The following is a 21,089-nucleotide window of genomic DNA, read 5'->3' on the forward strand; positions in this document are numbered from 1 at the left end:
GAGTTTAAAAATTAAATTAAAGATTGACGGGCGACGGATACGCCCTAATACTTCGAACGTACCAAATAGGCAGAAAGAGAAAAATCCAAATATTATTAGCAAGTTAAAGGCTCTTTTGATCATTTGAAAAAATTGCATTGAAAAATTGTGAAAAAATTTTGCCAATATACTGTTCTTCTTTCACTGGCCAAATGCCTTCCAGAAAGCCGATGTGACCACCTCGTGAAGTCACAATCATCGCCACGTGCTTCGTTTCGACTACTTTTTGCAAAGGTATTGCTGGAAAAGAAAATCTCTACTTAATGCGTCATATTGTACTTTTATCTCAATAGAAATTTGACATTATCTTCTTAATCTTAATTGCATTATTTTGGTAAATTCAATTATTTGTTATTAGTCATTTTGAAAGAGTTTTTCTTTTTTTTTATTTTTCAAGGAAATTTCATGGTAATATCAATTTCAACGTATTAGAATAGAAATTCTGTAAAATTTTTGAAAATCATGCCTTTAAAACAGATACAAAAATATAATATACTATATATAATATTTTAATTTTAAATTCGGTCATTAATTTTGGCTAATCTAAAATTTCCACTAAAATGCTAACTTTTTAGCACAACTTTTTAAAGTTATATATATATATATATATATATACTATATATATATATAGTAAAGGATAGACATTTATCGATGTGTGAATATGGTTGATACGTTAGAACATCTTCTCCAGGTCGGTATTGCATATCCAATTACAGTAATGCATCTTCTTGTTATTATTTTTACGTATCTGCAGTAGATTGGAAGTGAGAGCGTTACCTTCTATAGGTTGAAATGGATCATCCGCTGCACTCAAGCAAAGCAAGGGAACTTTTATTCGATGTAATTTATTATGAAGAGTTGCGTTTGAATAATAATCTTCCACGTCTTTGTATCCAAAATGCTTTGATGTAAAATAATCATCAAATTCTCGAACTGTTTGACTCTGCAAAAGGTCATGAATATTTATTCACTTTCGTACTTACTATACTTTATACTATGTATTATAATTAATATAATGTTCATAAATAATATAAATATTTGAATGGTTGAACATGCCCTTTGCTAAATATCAAATTGTTTCGCTAATTACTATAAAATGTTTTACAATCGATCAATAATAGAATATTTATTCGCATTTAATAATCCAACGAATGCATAAGAACAGAAATATATATTAGATGTTGAAATGTATAATCGATATGAAATTAAAGACTGTATCCTCTTGCCTGCATCCGCTATTAAAATAATTATTAATTATAATTATAATTTATCTATTTAATCGTTCACACGCGCGCGCGCGCGCGCGCGCGCACACACACACACGATGTGTATATAAGCAATTTCTTGAAATCTTACACATAATGCAGTGAGTTGTTAATTGCAAAACTGACGCATGAATTCTTAACAACATATCTCATTATAAGTATTGCACTTACGATTATAAGTATTGAACTGATGAATCAGTACATTAGAATAATAGAAATAAACAAATGAATTTTCTCACTTTTCAATTAATTATGAATTTTGAAATTGATTTTTATTGACAAAAATTTTATTCTTACAAATTATGCATATTATATTAGATTACAACCGGTTACTTTCAATTTATCTAATAAATTAAAAAATTTTGATTATATTTTATGCAATGTACCGTAATAAAAGTAATAAAAAAGCTAAATTAAAAGTAAAAAACAAGATTAGATATAATTTGTGAAAATATTTTGAAAATAAATGGAAATTTTATGTATTGTTATTGGTAGTGTGAAATATTTTTAATTAAAAATTTTCTCTTTTGTATTTAGTATTTACATACTCATTGTTAAGTTTCTGTTGATTTCATTGTCCCCCCCCCCTCCCCCCTTCCCCACCCCCGCCCCAACTTTGCACAAGAACGAAACGAGCGTATCGCTTATTTATCGACCCATCGCTGCATCAACTCATTATTGCTAATAAAAACACGTTAAAAAATGAAAAATACAAATAATAAAATTATGAGAATTAATCTTTTTATAATTGTGTTAAATAATAGATAATCAATCACCCAGTGATAATAAAAAGTTTGCTTCGAGTCAATATTTTCAGCCACGGTAATATTTTAGATCGCACAACAGTTGCATTTCATTGCACATTGTGTAGTGAAATTTTCTTAAACATTTGAAATGATATTTGAATTATTTACCTTCAGTACGGTATCCAAATCTAAATTTAATTGCTCCTTGTCTTCGCTGAAGTGATGCTTCACATTCCGTCGGAGATTACTACAAAGGTGTTTATTTAACATTAAATTCAAATAAGGTTTTTCAATACTTTTTGTTGCCTCGAAGACATTCCATGGTACGGAAATGGCATATCCGGCTTTCAGTTTTCCAATTGCAGCTTTTCCGTATTGAGCCAAATAATTGCCGAGAATTAATCTGCCAATCAATTAGAAGAAAATAAAAATTTACTTTATTACCGTAAAACTTTATCCAATGAATTCTGCTGGCATTTTATTTATTCAATTATTTTATCTTCTTCTTCTTCTTTTATTTTTTTTTTTTTTATTTTTTTTTTATTTTTTTTTTATTTGTTTGTTTGTTTTTTGCTCTTTTCTTTTTGCCACGAAGGATTAGGGCTTTAATTTAAATTACCGAATCTCTTCGCCTTCATAAAGCAATTACAACAGATTCTTCATATTAATATACGAAAGTTAATAATGATTGTTATAATTAAGGTGCTTAAAGTAGAGCCAGAAGAAATGTAAATTAACAAATGAGTGCTTGAGAAAGCTGCTAATTATCGGGGGTAGTACGTTGGTAATTGCGCAATATTCAAGACTCACTTTTTCAATGATATAATCCAAGCTCTTGTTTAATGTGAAATATACTTGAATGGCCGGACTCAACTTATTAATAGATTAAAATGGCTTACGTAGAGCCAGTATTAGCCGATGGTATAGACTTTTGGTTAAAAGTCGGGGATTTTGAAGTAGAGGTTGCGCGAAAAGACTTAAAATAAATGGTCGCGTTAAAATTTTATCAGGAAAAGTCGGCAGCATCTAATAAAGCAACTTGTTCCATTGGGAATTCCATCCCACGCGGATCAAAATCGCGCGATGAAAGTCATAAAATTCGAGCATAATTCCCGATGATGCAATAACGCCTATTGGTAACGCTACGTGGTAGCGTGGAGGTAAGGACGAAGTAAGGCGCGCGGGGAGCATCCTAATGCATCGCGCCAATACCGAGAATTCAGATTGATCCCCCAGGTATTTTGGTCAATCACTTAGAGGACTTATATGAAATATAAGCACGTACCCGCCCATTGAAATTCCAGTTGCAGCGATGGGCACGTGCGGGTGAAGTCGCCTTACGTGCTCGATAACTTCAGCCAGATCCTCGCAGTTTGAAGCACAATATAATCTTGGCGTCTATGAGACCAGATGAAATCACAACAATGGCAGTTATTTCAAAAAGTCAATTATTTTTACCTGTATGAGTTTAGTTTTTTCGTTTTTCGTTTTTCGTTTTTCGTTTTTTTTTTTTTTTTTTTTTTTTTTTTTTTTTTTCTATTCATCATCCATTCTCGTTAAGTTTATCGCACACGTTGCATATCCAGTGCATACCTTGTATTTCCAATTGTTTTCGGAGATGAAATAATAATTATTTATAGATGAACATTGACCGATACTGCATTTCTAAACTACGTAACCAAAGAAAATTTTCGAATTCAGCCGAATAAGACTGGGAAGCGGTGATTTTACGTATACTCTATTCGCTCGCAATTTTATTTTGTTAATATTATGAACATTTATATTGAGTAATTTTTTTTTTTTTTTTTTTCTTTTCTATGTGCATAATTCTATTAATATTATTAATATTAAAATAATATCCATATAATCTATGACCCATAAAAACTTGTATGTACATAAACTCCTCGTATTGTACTTTAATAGTAGTTTGTTTTTCTATTGACCTGCATATATACATTTAGGATAGTCGGATATTAATGAATAATAATAATAATACGTATATTTATTGTTAATATTTATGTTAACGAGTATATATATATATATATATATATATATATATATTACGGCACTTTTTATATTTTTCCGTAGGTAAATAGTATTATTGAATAAACAACTGAACATTTGTCTTTTAAACGAAATCTAATTCTGCTTGTAATAATTGGAGGAACTTTAATAATAAAAATACATGATAAAGATACATAATACGCCTCTCTAATTTTCCATCATCTATCAGTAAATTTATTATAAATTAATAAGTTGAGCGAGGTTTTTATGAGCGAAAATCGAATTTATGGTAAACGATAGGATTGTACCAACAATGAATAGCAAATTCAATAAGTTTGCAATGGGGCACATTCAATCTCCAATATTTTAAGTTTATTTTCATCGAGCACTGACGTTCTATTGAAATGATATATTAGCGATGACAATTTAACTACCAACTCTAAATAAATTCGATTCAAAATATAAAGACTTGCTATAATTTCATATATTGGCCCCGGTATTATGATATATCGATCATTAAATACTTAAAGTATGAATTTTCTTTTGTATTTATAATCAACGACGACAAATCATACGATAATAATTCACGTAAGTAATTCATCATTATTAATTCTGCCAGAATGAAATTATTACTTTGCTCTTAATTTGAAATATAATGGCAAATGTATTCAAATGGTTAAATGCTAATACTGATTTATTGGGACACTTAATTGATTCGAAGTTAAGAATTACAATTAAAATTGCAAATAAAATAACAAGTTTAATACAAGTTGAGGATTAACAGTGCCTCTCGGATCTTCTTCCCTTTCAATTTCATAACGCGCAAGTCGTTCGTATTCTCGGAGCTAAATATCGAAAAGTAATTTAAAACGAATATAAATGTTGGCGCATAATTTAATGTTAAAATTATTGAAAAATCAATGCTGCATTCGTACCTTTAGTTTCATGCCACCTAAGCCCCTATTATTAAATATAACGCATTTGATGCCGACATTTTTTGCTGCATAGACGAGGCACTTTATATATTCTGCTTGGCTAGCCCCCGTCAATCCTGGCAAGATTATCACGATCGGCGACGTGGAGCAACAATTATGTTCCGCCCAGTCCAATGCCACCTCACCGCCATCCGCCAGAGTCAAGATTTCTCTGAAAATATTCAATCCTAATATCACACACACACGCGCACACACACACTCTCTCTCTCTCTCTCTCTCTCTCTCTCTCTCTCTCTCTCTCTCTATCTATCTATCTATCTATCTATCTATCTATCTACCTAAATCCTAGTCTTTCCATATACGAAAGACTTTATAATGGCGATAATGTTAAGATTAAAACTTTCGGAAAATCTCACTTTCTTTCACCTCATTTATTTATAACGGATAAACATAATTTTTTTATATAACATGTTCTTTACTATACTACGCGATACTTTAACACGTGCGTAAAGCTATTCATAAGATATAAAAATATATTACAACTATTGTTATAATAATCTTGCTATTAAATTTAATTAACTGGTAATTGGCACAAGAAGGAATTAAATTTGACAATTAATTACCAATTTCTTTCGTTTTTATTTATTCGACAAAATTATCTATAACATGTATTAAATGAAAGAAACAATTTTAAGCGTAAAAACGTTGTCTAACATTTTCCTATAAATAGGAATTAAAATTCATTACTACTATTTAAAAGAATAAAAAATAATAATAATAATAAAAACGAAGAGATTTCAAGTGATAATTAATAATTTTCGAGTAAACGTAGAAGACAAATGAAGGAAACTAATGTAATAGTCATCCAATAAATCCTATGTATATAAAATTTCATGTAAATCAATAATTAACATATTGCCAATGTAAATATTTTCATTTTTATTACATAAGCGCTCATTAATTATATCTCGTAATTAAATTTTTATTATTTTAATATGTTATTTGATTTTATAATTTTAAGTTAATTTAGAAAATATGACTATTAATTACACTTATGATTGAAGAACAATATAATTTTGATTTACAATCAAATTACTTAATACTCTTGTACTTCAATTATATTATATAATGATATCGTATTAATAAAAAATTGATTCTTCAAAGGGTTTTTTTTTCATTTTTTTTCTTTTTTTTATTCCTTTAAATAGTACTAATGAATTTTAATTCCTATTTATAGGAAAATGTTAGACAACGTTTTTACGCTTAAAATTTTTTCTTAACTGTTCATTTTGAAACTCATTCTTTTTGAAAGATTCGATATAATCTTCGATTATTTTTGTCCAGTGTCTGGTCTGTCGTATAATCAAGGAAAAACAACAAGATTAATTAAAATTTTAAATATAAATATAAATATAAATATGTCATTTTATCATGTTTACAAACAATTAATTGTATGATATTGTAAAATTTATCAATAATTCTTCATTAACTTTAGTATCAAAATTATAATCTTTATTTATTAGACATAATAATATTGCTTAATATGTAGAATGTTTGAAAAAGCTTATAATTCGAAATCTTATTCAATAACAATTTTAAATATCAGGATTTTTAATCGGCTATAAATATTTTTGAAATTCGAATGAAATCGAATAAATCGTTAAATTGTAAAAAAAAAAAAAAAAGTCCTTAAACTTAAATTAAAATATTAATTTTCCTAACCATACATACATATTTATTTGTTTATTTGCAAGTTTCTCACAATAATTTATCACCAGTTTGAATGCTACTAATTAATCGATTATTCAACACATATATACGGGTTACTTTTTAATTAACCACAATTTATACGTTTATAAAATAATTTAAATTTAATATTTTTTTTACCCCGTAATGGTAGCTAAAATTATTAACGGTAACGAGCTAATGCATACATACATTACATTGCATGTAATTACGTATATTTGGAGATATTTAGAATCGGTAATGTTGAATTTGAATATTCACTGAAGCAAATTTTATTAATGAAAAATCATGCTTTATATTATATGATAAGCAGTATCTATTGTTAATAATAATTCAAATGCATGTATAAGCAAGAGTTAAATTAAACGACAGTGACCTTCGAGGCTATGCATGAATTTTCTGTCTAGTATAATTTGAATAATATTATATGTAATATTGATTTACTAATTTTACTAATTAATTTATATGGTAATTCGTATGTTGCGGTGGTGTACAGAAATAGTCGCATAAATTCTTAAATCAAAATAAATTAATTATAAAGAAATTTATTTTTAAATGCAAATTCATAAGAGATAAGAGTTTAAAAAATATTTATGTTGTGCATGTAGCCTTGCGTGTAGGTATGTAAGCCGTATAATTGATATATATATATATATATATGTTCATATTTAAATAATTAATTTTAAATTTAATTGAATACCACGCTTGTTTAATTAGCATTAAAGGTTTTGAAAAATTTGTGAAAAAAAAAATATTCAATAAAAATTCTCTTTGTCAAGTCTCAAGTTTTGCATTTTAAAATTTTCTATATTATTTCATTACAATTGTAAAAAGTGCTTTTGCTTGTGTAATTTATTTATTTGCACTGAACGGAATAATTCCTAATGATATACCTCATTATTTGTGCATTTAATTGCTTTCATTTTATATAGATCAAAAACAAAAAAAAATGTAACAAAAACAATAAAAAATAAGCTACACTTGATAAATATTTATTAAACACTCGTATATTATAGTTAAAAACAATGTTATAAAGTTCAACATAAATTTCAATCGATATTACAAAAAATGTTCAATTGAAAAATGTGTATTAATTTTATACATTTAAAATAAAATATAAGACTGTGAGTGAACGTGTAATAGAACATCGACTGTCTCGCTCATTAATTACGAAGCAAATTTTAAATCAAATTAAAAACAATTTATATTCTTATTTAACGTTAGTATATGTTCGTAATATTTAGTATCTAATTATAAAAATGTCATTATATATTTATACTTATAAGAGTACAAAGGGCTTACGAAATTTGTTTATAAAAACTCTTCGGTTTTTTCTTTCTTCTTCTTTTTTTTTTTTTTTTTTTATTTTGTACGAACCTGCGGTACTGAATATACGTCCATAATCGCGATCGAAGCAAACTTGCAAATACAGTTTGTGCTCTTGATTCAAAACACCAAAGTGTCGGCCAAAATTTATATTTTAGAATCGGCACATTGTCATCGAGAAAATTTCTAAATGGTCCTTTCCCACAAACTAATAATGGCGCCTGTAATAAAAATGCTAATATCATGTATTTATTTAATAAGTGTACAGTATTTCAATTACCTCTTATAATACGCTCTTGATCATTATTTTTTTATTAATTACATTATTAAAGTCTTATATGACTCTTATTATTATCAATACAAATGTATTATATTAAATTATATGTATATATGGAAAATTTGATGTGTAAATATAATTAAATTGAAAGAGTCAGAATTTGTATTGTTAACATTTGCTTAACGTTATGCCTATTTTCATTATAAAAAAATTAATTTTTTTGTTTCGATTATGATTATTTAATCATTTTAACGATAAATGATGTGTTTAATAAAAAATTAAGAGATTAATTTTGTTTATTATTAATCACAATTAGTAATAATTATTGATTGATTGATATTTATTGAAAAAATTATGAAAATATATGAACGTTGAAGGTAATTACAATACATTAAGTGAGTTTTGTCCTTCGAATGAATGAAACGAAAAATATTAATAGATAATTCAAATTTTGTCAGCATTTCAATATTAATACTATAATAATACGAAATTGACGTGTAAGTAATTTAAACATTTATTTAATATTACTTTTCCTATTAATTTAAAATTATAATCAAAGTTCAATAATATTCTCATAATTCAATATCTCTCATAATAATTAATATAATATTCGCCAAACGACATCTTACCCAGCAAAAAATTACAGGCATCGTTAAAAATGTTGTAAATTAACAGGACTAAATTAATAATAATGTGAAACTGTGGCATATCTATAAATAAAGTATAATCCAATCGAATTATAAATTGATTTCGTTCGTTCAAAATAAAATATTTAATTAGCACAATGCTAACAATATGTAGCGAAAAATAAAATATTTATTTGAATTTTTCGTTGAAATTAGATTAGATTTTCAGATGGAGATATAAGATTTTGTCAAAAATGAAAATATACCGATTTTACTGGATTTTCAATTTAATTTTCGATTTTTGAGAGAAATCACAATTCATAATCTCATCTCATAATTAAATTAGGAACTTTTTATATTGCTAGATAAATATTTCGACTAGTCGACTTGACATCATGAAGCTGATTTGTATTTTTCTTGTTGTTGTTGTAATTTTTAGAAATTATTGTATTCCTTTAATTAAAATATCGGATTAAGTATTAAAGTTCCTATACACTATCTATAATTCATAAAATGCTTATCACTTATTTTTACAAAGGAAATAACAATTTATTAATAACATCAGAATTTAATATATATATATATATATATATATATATTATTCAAGGAATTATGTTTTATATTAATAAATTTTGAAATTCATAATGATATGAATAAGCGATTAAAAATAAACTGTTCTTTAATTGAAATATAAATTACTGAAAAATTTATATCAAGTATTTATTCAAAATATAATATAAATTTAAATAAAAAGAAATTCATTCCGAGGACATTACATCCAGACATTACATATTTACATTTACAAAATGTATTCATAATTCGGTCAAATTAACCCAAGTTGTATTGACTTATACAGCGTAGGAAAATTAAAAAAACAAAACCAATATGATTGGTTTTTAAAAACACGACAAAGATTTTTCATAGCGCTACTCTCTTATCGATTTTCTTATCGACATTAGAGAGAAATATATTTATCCCGTATGTTTATACATATAAGCAATAATAAATAGGAATAAAGTAAATCTTTTGCAGTTTAATTCAATCGACTTTTTAAATAATGGTAGCAAATTTTTAGAAAACTCTTTATCTATCAGGTAAGCGATAAAAATTCATTTGCAATTAAAGTATCCATATTATTAATGATTTTACTTTACTACTAACGAATATTTAGTAATAACGTTTTACTAATAACGAATACGAAACGAATATTTATAGTTACAATAAATCGTGAATTATGATTTCTTTCTGTTTGTACATAAAGAATCTATGAATGCTCTGCAAGTTAATCCATTACGTATGCAAACTCAATTTACCGAATTTTCTCCAATTGCTTCGTTTAACAGAAGAATACTTAGTTTGTTAGTGAAAGTAGTGCACTCTAATGCTTTATAATATGTCAGAAAAGGTATATCGATAAAAATTACTTTACATTAATCTTAATTGGTATTGTCATGTGCATCATATTTTTTTCACGTCGTTTTCAGACAAGGATATTCTTTTTTTTTTTTTTTTTTTTTTTGTTTGTTTTGTTTTGTTTTGTTTTTTTCTTTAATATTCTGTCATTTTACATAATGAGTATATTATCGTAAGCTGGATATTTTTTTACGAAATACTTAAATACTTCACTTTCAATTTTATTTCTCTCTGACATCACGTTACTTAATAATTTTGTATAAAATTTTCTTTTCTTTTTCATATTATTACTGTTGAGTTTCTTTGTCGGGCCCCGTTTGCCGTAATTATCGATTCTATCAATATTATATGTCCTTGTACTCGTTTTTACATATTCATTATGAAATATTTTAATATATTTATAAATAATATCTGATTATTTATTTCTGATACTTTAGAATGTTTACAAGAGGTGATGTAAACTCAACGAGCTGGATATTTCGGACATGAATATCATTTGATAGATTGATATAAATGTGCAAAGATAAATTTTACATTTGTTAACTAATTAAATAAATAAATAATTATAATATAATTATAATAGAATTTGAATTGAATTTTCGATTAACGATATATACTTTCCAAATATATTAGGATTCTCTGGACAGTAATTATAACGTAAATTCAAAATTTACTTGAAATGTATATGTTTATGAAAAATGAACCGAGATATCGCTATATGTGAAATTCATAAATTTTTATTTATTATTAAACAATTTAGCCTTTTTAATAATTCACTTGATGAAGTCGTATGGGAATTAAGTGTAAATTTTGATTATTCTACACCGATAAATTTAAAGTATGCAAAAAATTTCAATATAAATATGACCTTGAATTTCGCTGAAGTAAAAAATTTGTAAAATATTCCGATCGTTTAAAAAGACTGACTGCGCATGACTCACGCACAATGAGAAATAAAAAGAAAAATATTGAAGTAATGATGAGTAATATCAGAACTCTGTTCGTAATATACGTCGCTAAAGAAATCATAAATTAGTCAAATAATCGTTACATTAACTTTGTAAGAAATCGTTATATAGTCAGTAAATAGATCGATAATTTCATTAAAGATCTTACAATTATTATATTTTTTTACAATCAAAATAGTAAGTGCAGATTTTTAATAAATACAAAATAGTATTAATAATTGAATAAGTAAGATTTATTAGTAAATCATTGACAGGTCATTGATAAAATATAATAGTTATAATATAATAGTTCAGTTATAAATTCTATGACATCAATATACTTTTAAGTTACTTTAATCATGAAGTTGAAAAAGAAAGGCTTATAAACTAATAATATAATAAGAAAGCTTATGCAATTCTTATGATCGATGAAAATGATACGAGTAATGAATGTTGTCATTTCTTAAAAATTGCTTATTAATAACAATTAATTTAAACATAATGAGGTATATAATGCAACCTACAAGCTTTTTAAGTAAAATGTAATTCCAACTAACTTCTTGAATGTAACCTATTTATATATATATATATATATATATATATATATATATATATATACAATTTTTATATGCAAAGCTGTAAATATTAAGTTATTATTGTGATTATTTTTTTAATTCAGTTGCAAAAAAAAAATAGACTGGAGAAGGTGTGTGTGCGTGCGTGCGTGCACGTATGCATATAGTGTATAATTGATTAAAATTATTCCATGTATTCAATGTAAACAATTCTAATAAAAATAATAATCTTTAGACTAGTGTATGTAAAATACTAAAGGTTAGAATAGGATTTATTGTTCATTTACTTGTTACAATAAGTATACAATAAGTGTCAAGTGACAGAAATTTACTAAGATTTATCAACAATTAAAAATCTATAAAGTGAGTTTAAATATAAGGAAATAATTAATGATAATTGCATTAAGGTTGAAAAAATTTTTAAATATCATAACCTAATTTCACGTTGAGATACATTTGTAATAAATGAAATAATTAATATTCTAGTAATTGTATTATCTCAAACTTTTAATATTCATAAACATACGTAGAATGTAAAATAAATAAAACAGATTCGGTCAATATCCACTTCATGATGATATCAAGTATTTGAAAAAGACAATAAATATATGATTATAATTTAAAAACTATTTACTACTCGGCACGTCCTTAAAATTCTCTATAATTTTATAATTTTATAATTTTATAATTTTATAATTTTATAATTTTCTAATATCTGTGCAGTTTTGTTAGGAATACTGATTATTCAGAATTAAATATCATTAGAGTTTTCTAAGCTAGTTTCTTAAAGTATAGATAAATGAGCAAATATTAAAAATTATGATAATACTATAAGACATGAAAAGTTTCATAAGAAAGTATAACTACTTTTAATAAACGATAGTAGCTTTTACAATTTATATGAGAATGTAGAAAAATTTAACAAGTTAGTTTTTCCTTAATTAATAGTATGAAATAATTAAATCAAACGCCCAAGTATGATAAAATTTCATAATAGCAATGGCAGACACTATATGTGTGCAATCGTTTATTTAAAATATTCACCATTTAAGAAGGATTAAAAATTGACAATGTTTTATTAAGTTTTTATTATTATTATTATTATTATTATTATTTAATTAAATACAGTAATAGCGCAGTAAAATAAATAATACTTTTTAATGTTGCAGTTGAAGCGGCATAGATGAATTATCTCTTGTAGATTAAATAGTCTAATATAGAAGATAAATTTGGCGTATTGAAATTATAGATATTTAATTAAGTTTATAAAAACAATTTGTATTGCATATTAAAAAGTAATTAATAAATAAATGATATGTAAAACAGAATCTTAAATACTAAATTAAAACGTGCAATAGAAAAATATTGCTTATAGAGCAATGTACGACGCGAGGCAAAATTGGTATGAACGAAACGAAAACAATTTAGATTATCCGAAAATAATGCAATTAAAAAATATTTGTAGGAAAATGAAACGGAGAAAGCAGAGAATGTAGGGAACTACATAATTTCAAGTTACAGGAATTCTACACCTGACACGCTTTTCTCCGGATAATGAACTCCCGCAGATTAAAATGTTGTGAGCATATAACTATTATGGGAATTAAAAGAGCCAGATAAAGGATTTCAGTAAGACAAAACAAAAGAGGAAGATATAAAAGATCCTAAGTTAAATAAGCATCAAAACGGAGCATTAATGTTAAAATGAATTTTCATGTAATTTCAGTATTATAGTTTGTGAATTGAAAAAAAAAGGAGGGAAACAATTGTCATGTCTTACAATTAAATAATCAACTTTAAAATTTTAATAGCCATGTAATAAGCGAACTAAATGATTTTTTAGAATCATTCATATGTTTTTTAAATTCTTGTTTATATAAAATTTTCACAATGATTCGAATTCTATCACAATTCCAATTTTATCCTTTTTCTTTTCTTATTGTATCTATTATTTAATAGATAACAACGAATTTAAAAAAAAAAAAAAAAAATCCTATTAACAGTCATGCAATATTTTAATGTAAAAATGACAATGCTGATAATGTAATTAGAAAGGGAAACAATTTTTTTAATTTAATTATCATGGGCTTGCGAGTGTTTGGTTAATTATTGTATAACGAGATGATAAAGTTTTAGAAGCTATTGAAAATTACGAAGCGTCTAATATGAATTCGAAATAAAAATATTCTAAAGTATTTTTAATTTAAATAAATGACTAAATGTGAATAAATTTTTTTTACGAAAAACGATAAACGTAACTATTACGAGAAAATAAATTCTTTAGTTAAAATATTATTAGTTAAAATGTATTCGTGGATTGAAAATTATTTAACACTATTTGTCGGCTAGATGTTACAACTCATGGTGGATTATTTTTAATCCTATAAAAACTTAAAGTCAAAGTAGGCCGATAGGTTAATTAATCTTTGGGCTTTCATGTTTTTGAATTTCGAAACATTGGAGAAATGAAATTTTGAGAAAAAGCGCTTTAAAGTTTTCGGTTATTTTATGGTTCCAGTTTATACTTTTCTCTTCTCGGACCGGTATTATACAAAATACACGGAGTTAATCTTTTAAAACCTTGTAAATATAATCTCGAATACTTTAACAATCAGCTAAAGTAAAAGAAAAATGCAAACGCAGATTGAAGCATTCAACAAGACGAAGGCATTGAGTGAAATTAAAAATTAATTATAATAATATTACAACGTTTAAAACGGCTTTTGCGAAAATAAAGTCAAATATAATGACTGGATAGAGCATTAATAATAAAGAATAATTAACCGAGATAGTTGAATTTTTATCGGCACTATGTTATTGTTAATGTTACATATAAAATAATTGCGAACAAATTTCCCTCGATTAAATAAATGAATAAAATCACGTTTAATAGGGGATTCGTGCAACTCCGACGTAACTGACTGAATTTCAGACGTAAAGTGTTACGTATGCGAGTTAGGTATATTACGTCAATAATATAAATTACTCACAATTCAGAGATTTTTGTAAAGAATAACAATAAGACCAATCGCCAGTTGACGAGACAATTTTATTTCCTTTATGTTTCCTCTCGCTCGTATTATTTATTAGTAATGTCATCCATTAGCGATTATTGTAATTGTGCATGTAAGTTGCTTAGTTATTTCAATGGTCATTCCTTAATTGTAACCTACATTCTTAAGTACGAAGCAATCAAGGTTTATCATTTTTATTATTATACTTTAGAATTATTAAATGTATATGTATATATATATATATATATATCTATATTTTTTAAAACAACAACAACAACAACAACAACAACAACAACAACAACAACAACAACAACAACAAGAATCAATCGTAAAAATTGATTAAATTTCTGAAAATTTCTGAATACCTCATTAATACAATAGGCGTATTCTGTATCGAAAGGATATTCGTATTATGTGGAGTTTTATGGATTTGAATAGAGCATATTGTCCATTTATTACAATCGTCGGCAATTTTAATGATAAATATATTACACCGATTAGGCAAGGCTTGAATTGGAAAGCCATGAAAGGCCGCGATACTGATTTAATGAAAGAGCCGCAGTAATGACGTTACTGATGGTACATCGAGCGTCACGCGGTCCTTACATAATACAGAGTAATTAATTGGCTCGAGTGACTCGAGTCTAACAAGAATTATAAAATCTGAATTGCTATAAAAGCTCGAGGGAATTGGCGAAGGAAGTCTCTGACGTTCACGAGTAAGTAGATGAAAATTCGCTCAAGAAATATGCAAACCATCTCCTTTATCGAGCGAATAAGCGCTACGACGTGAGTTTCGATTAATGCAAACGTCGACAATCTGTAGAGAGGAGATAAATGCTCCCGTAGTAGCCGCAGGTCGTCGGACGTCTGACGTATCGGGGACACACCGCGAGCCGCTAATCGGGTAAAACCGGATGCTGCGCGTGAATAAGCGGAGCCGGGGAGCCAGTGGGCGCGCTATCGATCCTAGCTTACCTTGACGACCTCGATGAGGTAATAGACGTAGAAGCCGAGTCCAAAGAGCGCCCCGTAGTAGAACTTGGGGACGCAGAGGGCGCCCTCGAGTAGGGCGAGCATGACGGCGTGGACGGCGGGGCGTTGGGAGGCGCTGACGTTGCCGTTGCCGTCGCCGTCGGCGCCGCCTCCTAGGCGCTGTCGGCCCTGGGCCCCGAGCGCCTCATGCCGCAGCCGACGACTGAGCCTCCGGGCGAACTGCCGAGACATTCGCCTCCCGGGTCACGTGTCAGCCGCCCGGCCTTTTACGTAACAGCCGTCGCGCACGCGCACCGACGTCGATCCCCGCCCGCCCCGGACGTCGTCGCGGATCCGTACCGAGGAAGGAGGTGGCTCGGATTGGCGCCTCGGGGAATTCACCATGTTTCGACTCCTTTGCCAAAGCTAACTTATTGAGACAAAAGTCGAGTGGTGAGAGTGAGTGAGAGAGAGTCAGAGAGAGAGAGAGAGAGAGTCAGAGTGAGAGAGAGAGAGTTAGAGAGAGTGAGTGAGAGAGAATCAGAGAGAGAGAGAGAGTCAGAGAGAGAGAGAGAGAGAGAGAGAGAGAGTGAGAGTGAGAGTGAGCGAGTTGGGGACGGGGGGGGGGACGAGAGTGTTGGAGCCTCGGTTCTTTCTCCACGATATTATCTTAGTTGACTCGCTTGGGCTATTTTCGGGTGTCGTCTTCGCGATTGCTGTTGATTTGCAAAACGGACCGAGATTCCCACATAATGACCGGCCGACCGGTGCATTGTTACTCGGCCGTATTGCGCGTCGTTAATTGTCCTTTTGGCTCATCGTTTAGCAATTGTTGTAGCGTAATATTGTAATGTAAGAGTGGCAAAGGGAAGGCTGAGCCGCAACAACTTTGGACTTAAAAAGAAAATAACGATACTGCCTACGCGTTTGGCCGTATTAATTAATGTACGTTGCTTTGTTATCTCGTCTGCATAGTTTTACAAAGTCTGTCATTGGCGCTTGTTACTTTAATTATAAAAATGTAACTATCAGATTATTCAACAAAAGCATTTGTCCTTATTTTATTCCGTTTGAACAAAAGAAGGCGCACGACATTAACTTATTTTGCTCATCACTATATTTCATTTTCCGTTTCTTTTTTTTTTGTTGTTTTTTTTTTGTTTTTTTTTTGTTTTTTTTTGTTTTTTTTTTGTTTCGTTATATATAAAAATAAATAATAATGTTCGATTCGTTGGTTCAAAAGGTTATTTTTGTAATAAGCAGAAAAATGAGTCGCTTACATTATATATGCAGTCGTAAATTAATTTCCTACCGTCTGATTAATACGAATATTTCGTTTCAATACAAAAGTAGATAGCAAATATATAAATAACAAATATTATAATACATTATGGTAAATGGAGTAACAAATGTTTAAAACAACATCTAAACTAAGAAAAAAAAAAGTTAAATCAACTTTGTAAGAAACTCGTAAACAATGCCTGTCATGACGAACATTGTGGAGTGAAGGCAAATATGTAGGCGAAATTGTACCGACGCATGAATGTTGAAATATTTTTAAAATTGTAAGTATTATTTCTAAATCGATGATTATTCGTTGGAAACTTTTAATATTAAAAATTGTGATAGCCATAACGAATTGATGTTCATGAAGTTGTCCCGTTTCCGTTAATCATAACTTTATTGTAAAAGCACGTAAATACCATATGGTATTTAGAATTAACAATTTTCCGCGCGCATAACTTATCAATAACTTTGGAACATCAAAGGATCGTAAATGAAAGAGATAAATACTTTTATGTAGAGATGAGAAAAACTAGCAGCGTCGAAAGCGTACTGATATGTGTTGCTTACCGGCTTGGGATTAAAGGATTATTGTTAAGCCTTTTCTTTTATTTGCTATCACGAGAGCGCATAAAGAGATATATAGATAGATAGATAGATGGAGAGAGAGATATATATATATATATATATATATATATAGAGAAAGAGAGAGATATATAGAGAGATATATATAGAGAGAGAGAGAGAGGTAGAGAGAGAGTGAGTGAGTGAGTGAGAGTGAGTGAGAGGGGGAGAGACGGCGAAGAAAAAGGATGGGCGATGAGGATCGACGGGATGGCAAGCGGGGAAAAAGAGAAACTCCCATATATTGGATGCTCTAAGTAGATAAAGGCTGTTTCGTTGAGACACTTCGATCGAGACTTTGTGGCTTTTGTGGAATGACATCGATTAGAAAATAGAGTGTGTGCCGGAAACGAACAGACAGCATTACACTGACGGAGACGAAAATATTTTTCGATCTTCCGTTTAGTGACGTTGACTGCTTTTAATTTATTATTATGTTCGGCCTTTACGCTAGAGGTCGCTCGTGCTTAAAATAAAATACTTTTTTAAGTATTGTAATTTATTGACAATTGATAAATCATATCAGTTCAATCTTATCAGTTTGCTATTACGTAACATTGTTATCATTTCAATCAATGCGAGCTCGATTACTAAATACTCGAGAGGATTAGGATAAGGCCAATCCACGACCGTTACATTTATAACTTCAATCTTTATTGTCGAACTATTTTAATTCTATGGTGATCGAATCTATTAAAACAATAAATTCTTATGATGTATAATATACGTGTACTACGAATCATAATTTATTAATTGTAAGAAAGTATTTATTACGTTGTATCTGTCAATACGTAACATAAATGCTTAATTAAAGCACCTCTATATATACATGATATATTATGTATATTATAATGGTGTAGTTAATTAGTTAAAAGAAATAAAATTGAATAAAAGTTGAAAAGAAGATGTAACGATAGTTGATTAATCATATTTCAATTACGTAAAAACTGCCTATGAAGGAAAAACAGAAAAATATTTTTTAAATAACTACTTTTATTCATTTGATATTTTTATAATTTATTTACATATTTAAAATAGAAATATTTCCCTGGGCTTCTTTAAGCATTTTCATTATTAAATCAAATCATAAGAGCTTGGAAAATGTTATACATATTTTAATTAAAAATAATAGACGATGTAACTTTGATCTGATTCACTGTAACGAATATACGAAGTAATATAAACACATTTTATCTCAAAAATAAAATTCTTACTATATATTTTCAACGATATTTTCATAAATAAAATTAATTTTCAATATTAAAATAAAACGATGCTTTTTATAATTTATAAAGAAATTCTTTACCATAATTTATAACTCCATTAAAGACGTTTTAATATTCTCTTGCTTAACAGTATACATTAATTATATATATGTATATATATATATATATCTTTTGCTTTGCTAAATTTTTATCTAAAACTGATTACTTACGTACGCTAGATAAGCTAACAAAATACAAGACTACAAGACTTCAAATAGACAGCAAATTCGAATACTTAAACCAAATATGTAATAAAAAATTCTTACCATTAATTAAAATTTTTATCAATATCAATGCCATTAACACTTCATTATAATGGAGAAATTCTTAATAGCATTTTATACCGGCGAATATCATATGATTTTCACATAAAATCTTACCGTAATATATGTTATATATTTTAGACGAACAAACTCCATTAGGCTTTCAACAATTTGCTGACAATGCGAATCCATCCATCCATATAGAACGTTTAAATATTTGATAAATAAAACATAAGATTGCCGCGATTTTTGTCCTGATGCATTCATTACTTATCCAAAAATAATTCATATTAAAATGTTTAAAAGCCATTGAAACAATAATTTTTTGTCTACGTAGACTGTAGATAGCATTATAATATTAAAATCAATCCCACCGAGGCGTTTATTCTGCGTTTATTCTGCGTTTATCGTTTTTATATTTTATATTGCATCATTATTTATTAACGTTTTGCATTATATTTATGATGTTATAGTTATTGTCGTTTATCATTATTGCATCGCGGCAACATAAACTAATAATGAAAATCTGTAAAAGATCGTTAGTTATCGACAGGTCGTTTTATATAAATTGAACTTTAACTAGCCTATCACCCAGCGCAAATGAAGAATGAAGTAAGTTTATCTCATAATTCATCAAAAATAAGGATAAAATATTTTAGTCAATTAAAAGCATAAGATTATACAAGCCAAGAGAGATCGAATGCGAGAGAATCGGGTGGCGCAAGATAAATATATATTTTAAAACTTTTCTCCTCAAGATTTCCATACAACAGCTTTCATATTTAAAGTCCGATAATCGATTGCTCTATAGTTGACTTAGTTTTTATTGTCAATGCTTCAAAGCTTTCAAAGAGGCTTTTAACGGCACCGTATGAGGGTTATTCTTGAGACCCGATTCCCCAGTTCAACTAAGCGTGCCCGGAATCAATAGAAAGATGATTGTAGAGAGCTCGAATACCTAAACATTCCTAGCAATATCAATTACTATAAATAGAAAAGAACTTTCTCTGGCTATTATAAATGTGGACATTCAATGCATTAAGCGACAGGAGATAATAAAAGTTAAATTCAAATATGAAAATTCATATTGTTCAATTGGATAAATGATGGATAATCGAGGGGCGTCGTTGCGCCTTAAAGTCAAACGGATATATAAGAAAGCCAATAGCAATTTTATATAATTTTCATTAAATGATTTTTCTTCCTTTTATTCCAATGATGCTTAATGTACTAAGTTTGATGTCTTTCCTCGTTGATTCATGACGGACAATGAATGATTTGCCAAGGATTTCGATTGTACGACGTTGTTTTTGAAGAAACACCGATAGAATGAACGAGTTCTTAGCGAACGCGATTTGGCTTTTCGGCATTTGATTACTTGTTGGCTTAACTAATACAATGCTTTTGTTTAGCTTTAAAGGGCTTTTCTTTTCTTTTCTTTTCTTTTCTTTTCTTTTCTTTTCTTTTCTTTTCTTTTCTTTTCTTTTCTTTTCTTTTCTTTTCTTTTCTTTTCTTTTCTTTTCTTTTCTTTTCTTTTCTTTTCTTTTATTATCTTTTCTCTCTCTCTCTCTCTCTCTCTCTCTCTCTCTCTCTTTCTCTCTCTCTTTCTTTTTTCTTTATGTGTAAATTAGAATTTTCAGATAATAACTTTTGCCAATGACAAAGGAAAGTCGATTGCGAGTAAAGGAACAATTTCAATTATTATAGCAAGATCTTATATGCCACGAATATAAAATACTTATATACTTATTTGAATAAGGAAATA

The 21,089-nt window shown here is 28.2% G+C and overlaps 1 protein-coding gene across 1 annotated transcript; it reads right to left on the reverse strand.

The window, feature by feature from the left end:
• Positions 1–8,321, reverse strand: LOC105359696 (abhydrolase domain-containing protein 3-like). The gene is made up of 6 exons (XM_011496343.1): positions 8,113–8,321; positions 4,990–5,200; positions 3,336–3,448; positions 2,219–2,453; positions 817–982; positions 1–279 (listed from the first exon to the last, which is right to left on the reverse strand). The coding sequence occupies exons 1-6, from the start codon at positions 8,304–8,306 to the stop codon at positions 104–106; spliced, it is 1,095 nt and encodes a 364-aa protein (XP_011494645.1). The 5' UTR covers positions 8,307–8,321; the 3' UTR covers positions 1–103.
• Positions 8,322–21,089: the final 12,768 nt, after the last annotated feature.

Source organism: Ceratosolen solmsi, unplaced genomic scaffold (assembly GCF_000503995.2).
Source record: "Ceratosolen solmsi marchali unplaced genomic scaffold, CerSol_1.0 scaffold29, whole genome shotgun sequence".
NCBI classification, from domain to species: Eukaryota; Metazoa; Arthropoda; class Insecta; order Hymenoptera; family Agaonidae; genus Ceratosolen; species Ceratosolen solmsi.

Coding starts and splice junctions, on each gene's coding strand:
- LOC105359696 (XM_011496343.1), bottom strand. CDS start 8,306: ATGATATTAGCATTTTTATTACAGGCGCCATTATTAGTTTGTGGGAAA. Junction 3,449..4,989: donor TAGGTGGCATGAAACTAAAG/GTACGAATGCAG, acceptor CTGGTCTCATAG/ACGCCAAGATTATATTGTGC. Junction 2,454..3,335: donor ACTGGAATTTCAATGGGCGG/GTACGTGCTTAT, acceptor ATTGATTGGCAG/ATTAATTCTCGGCAATTATT.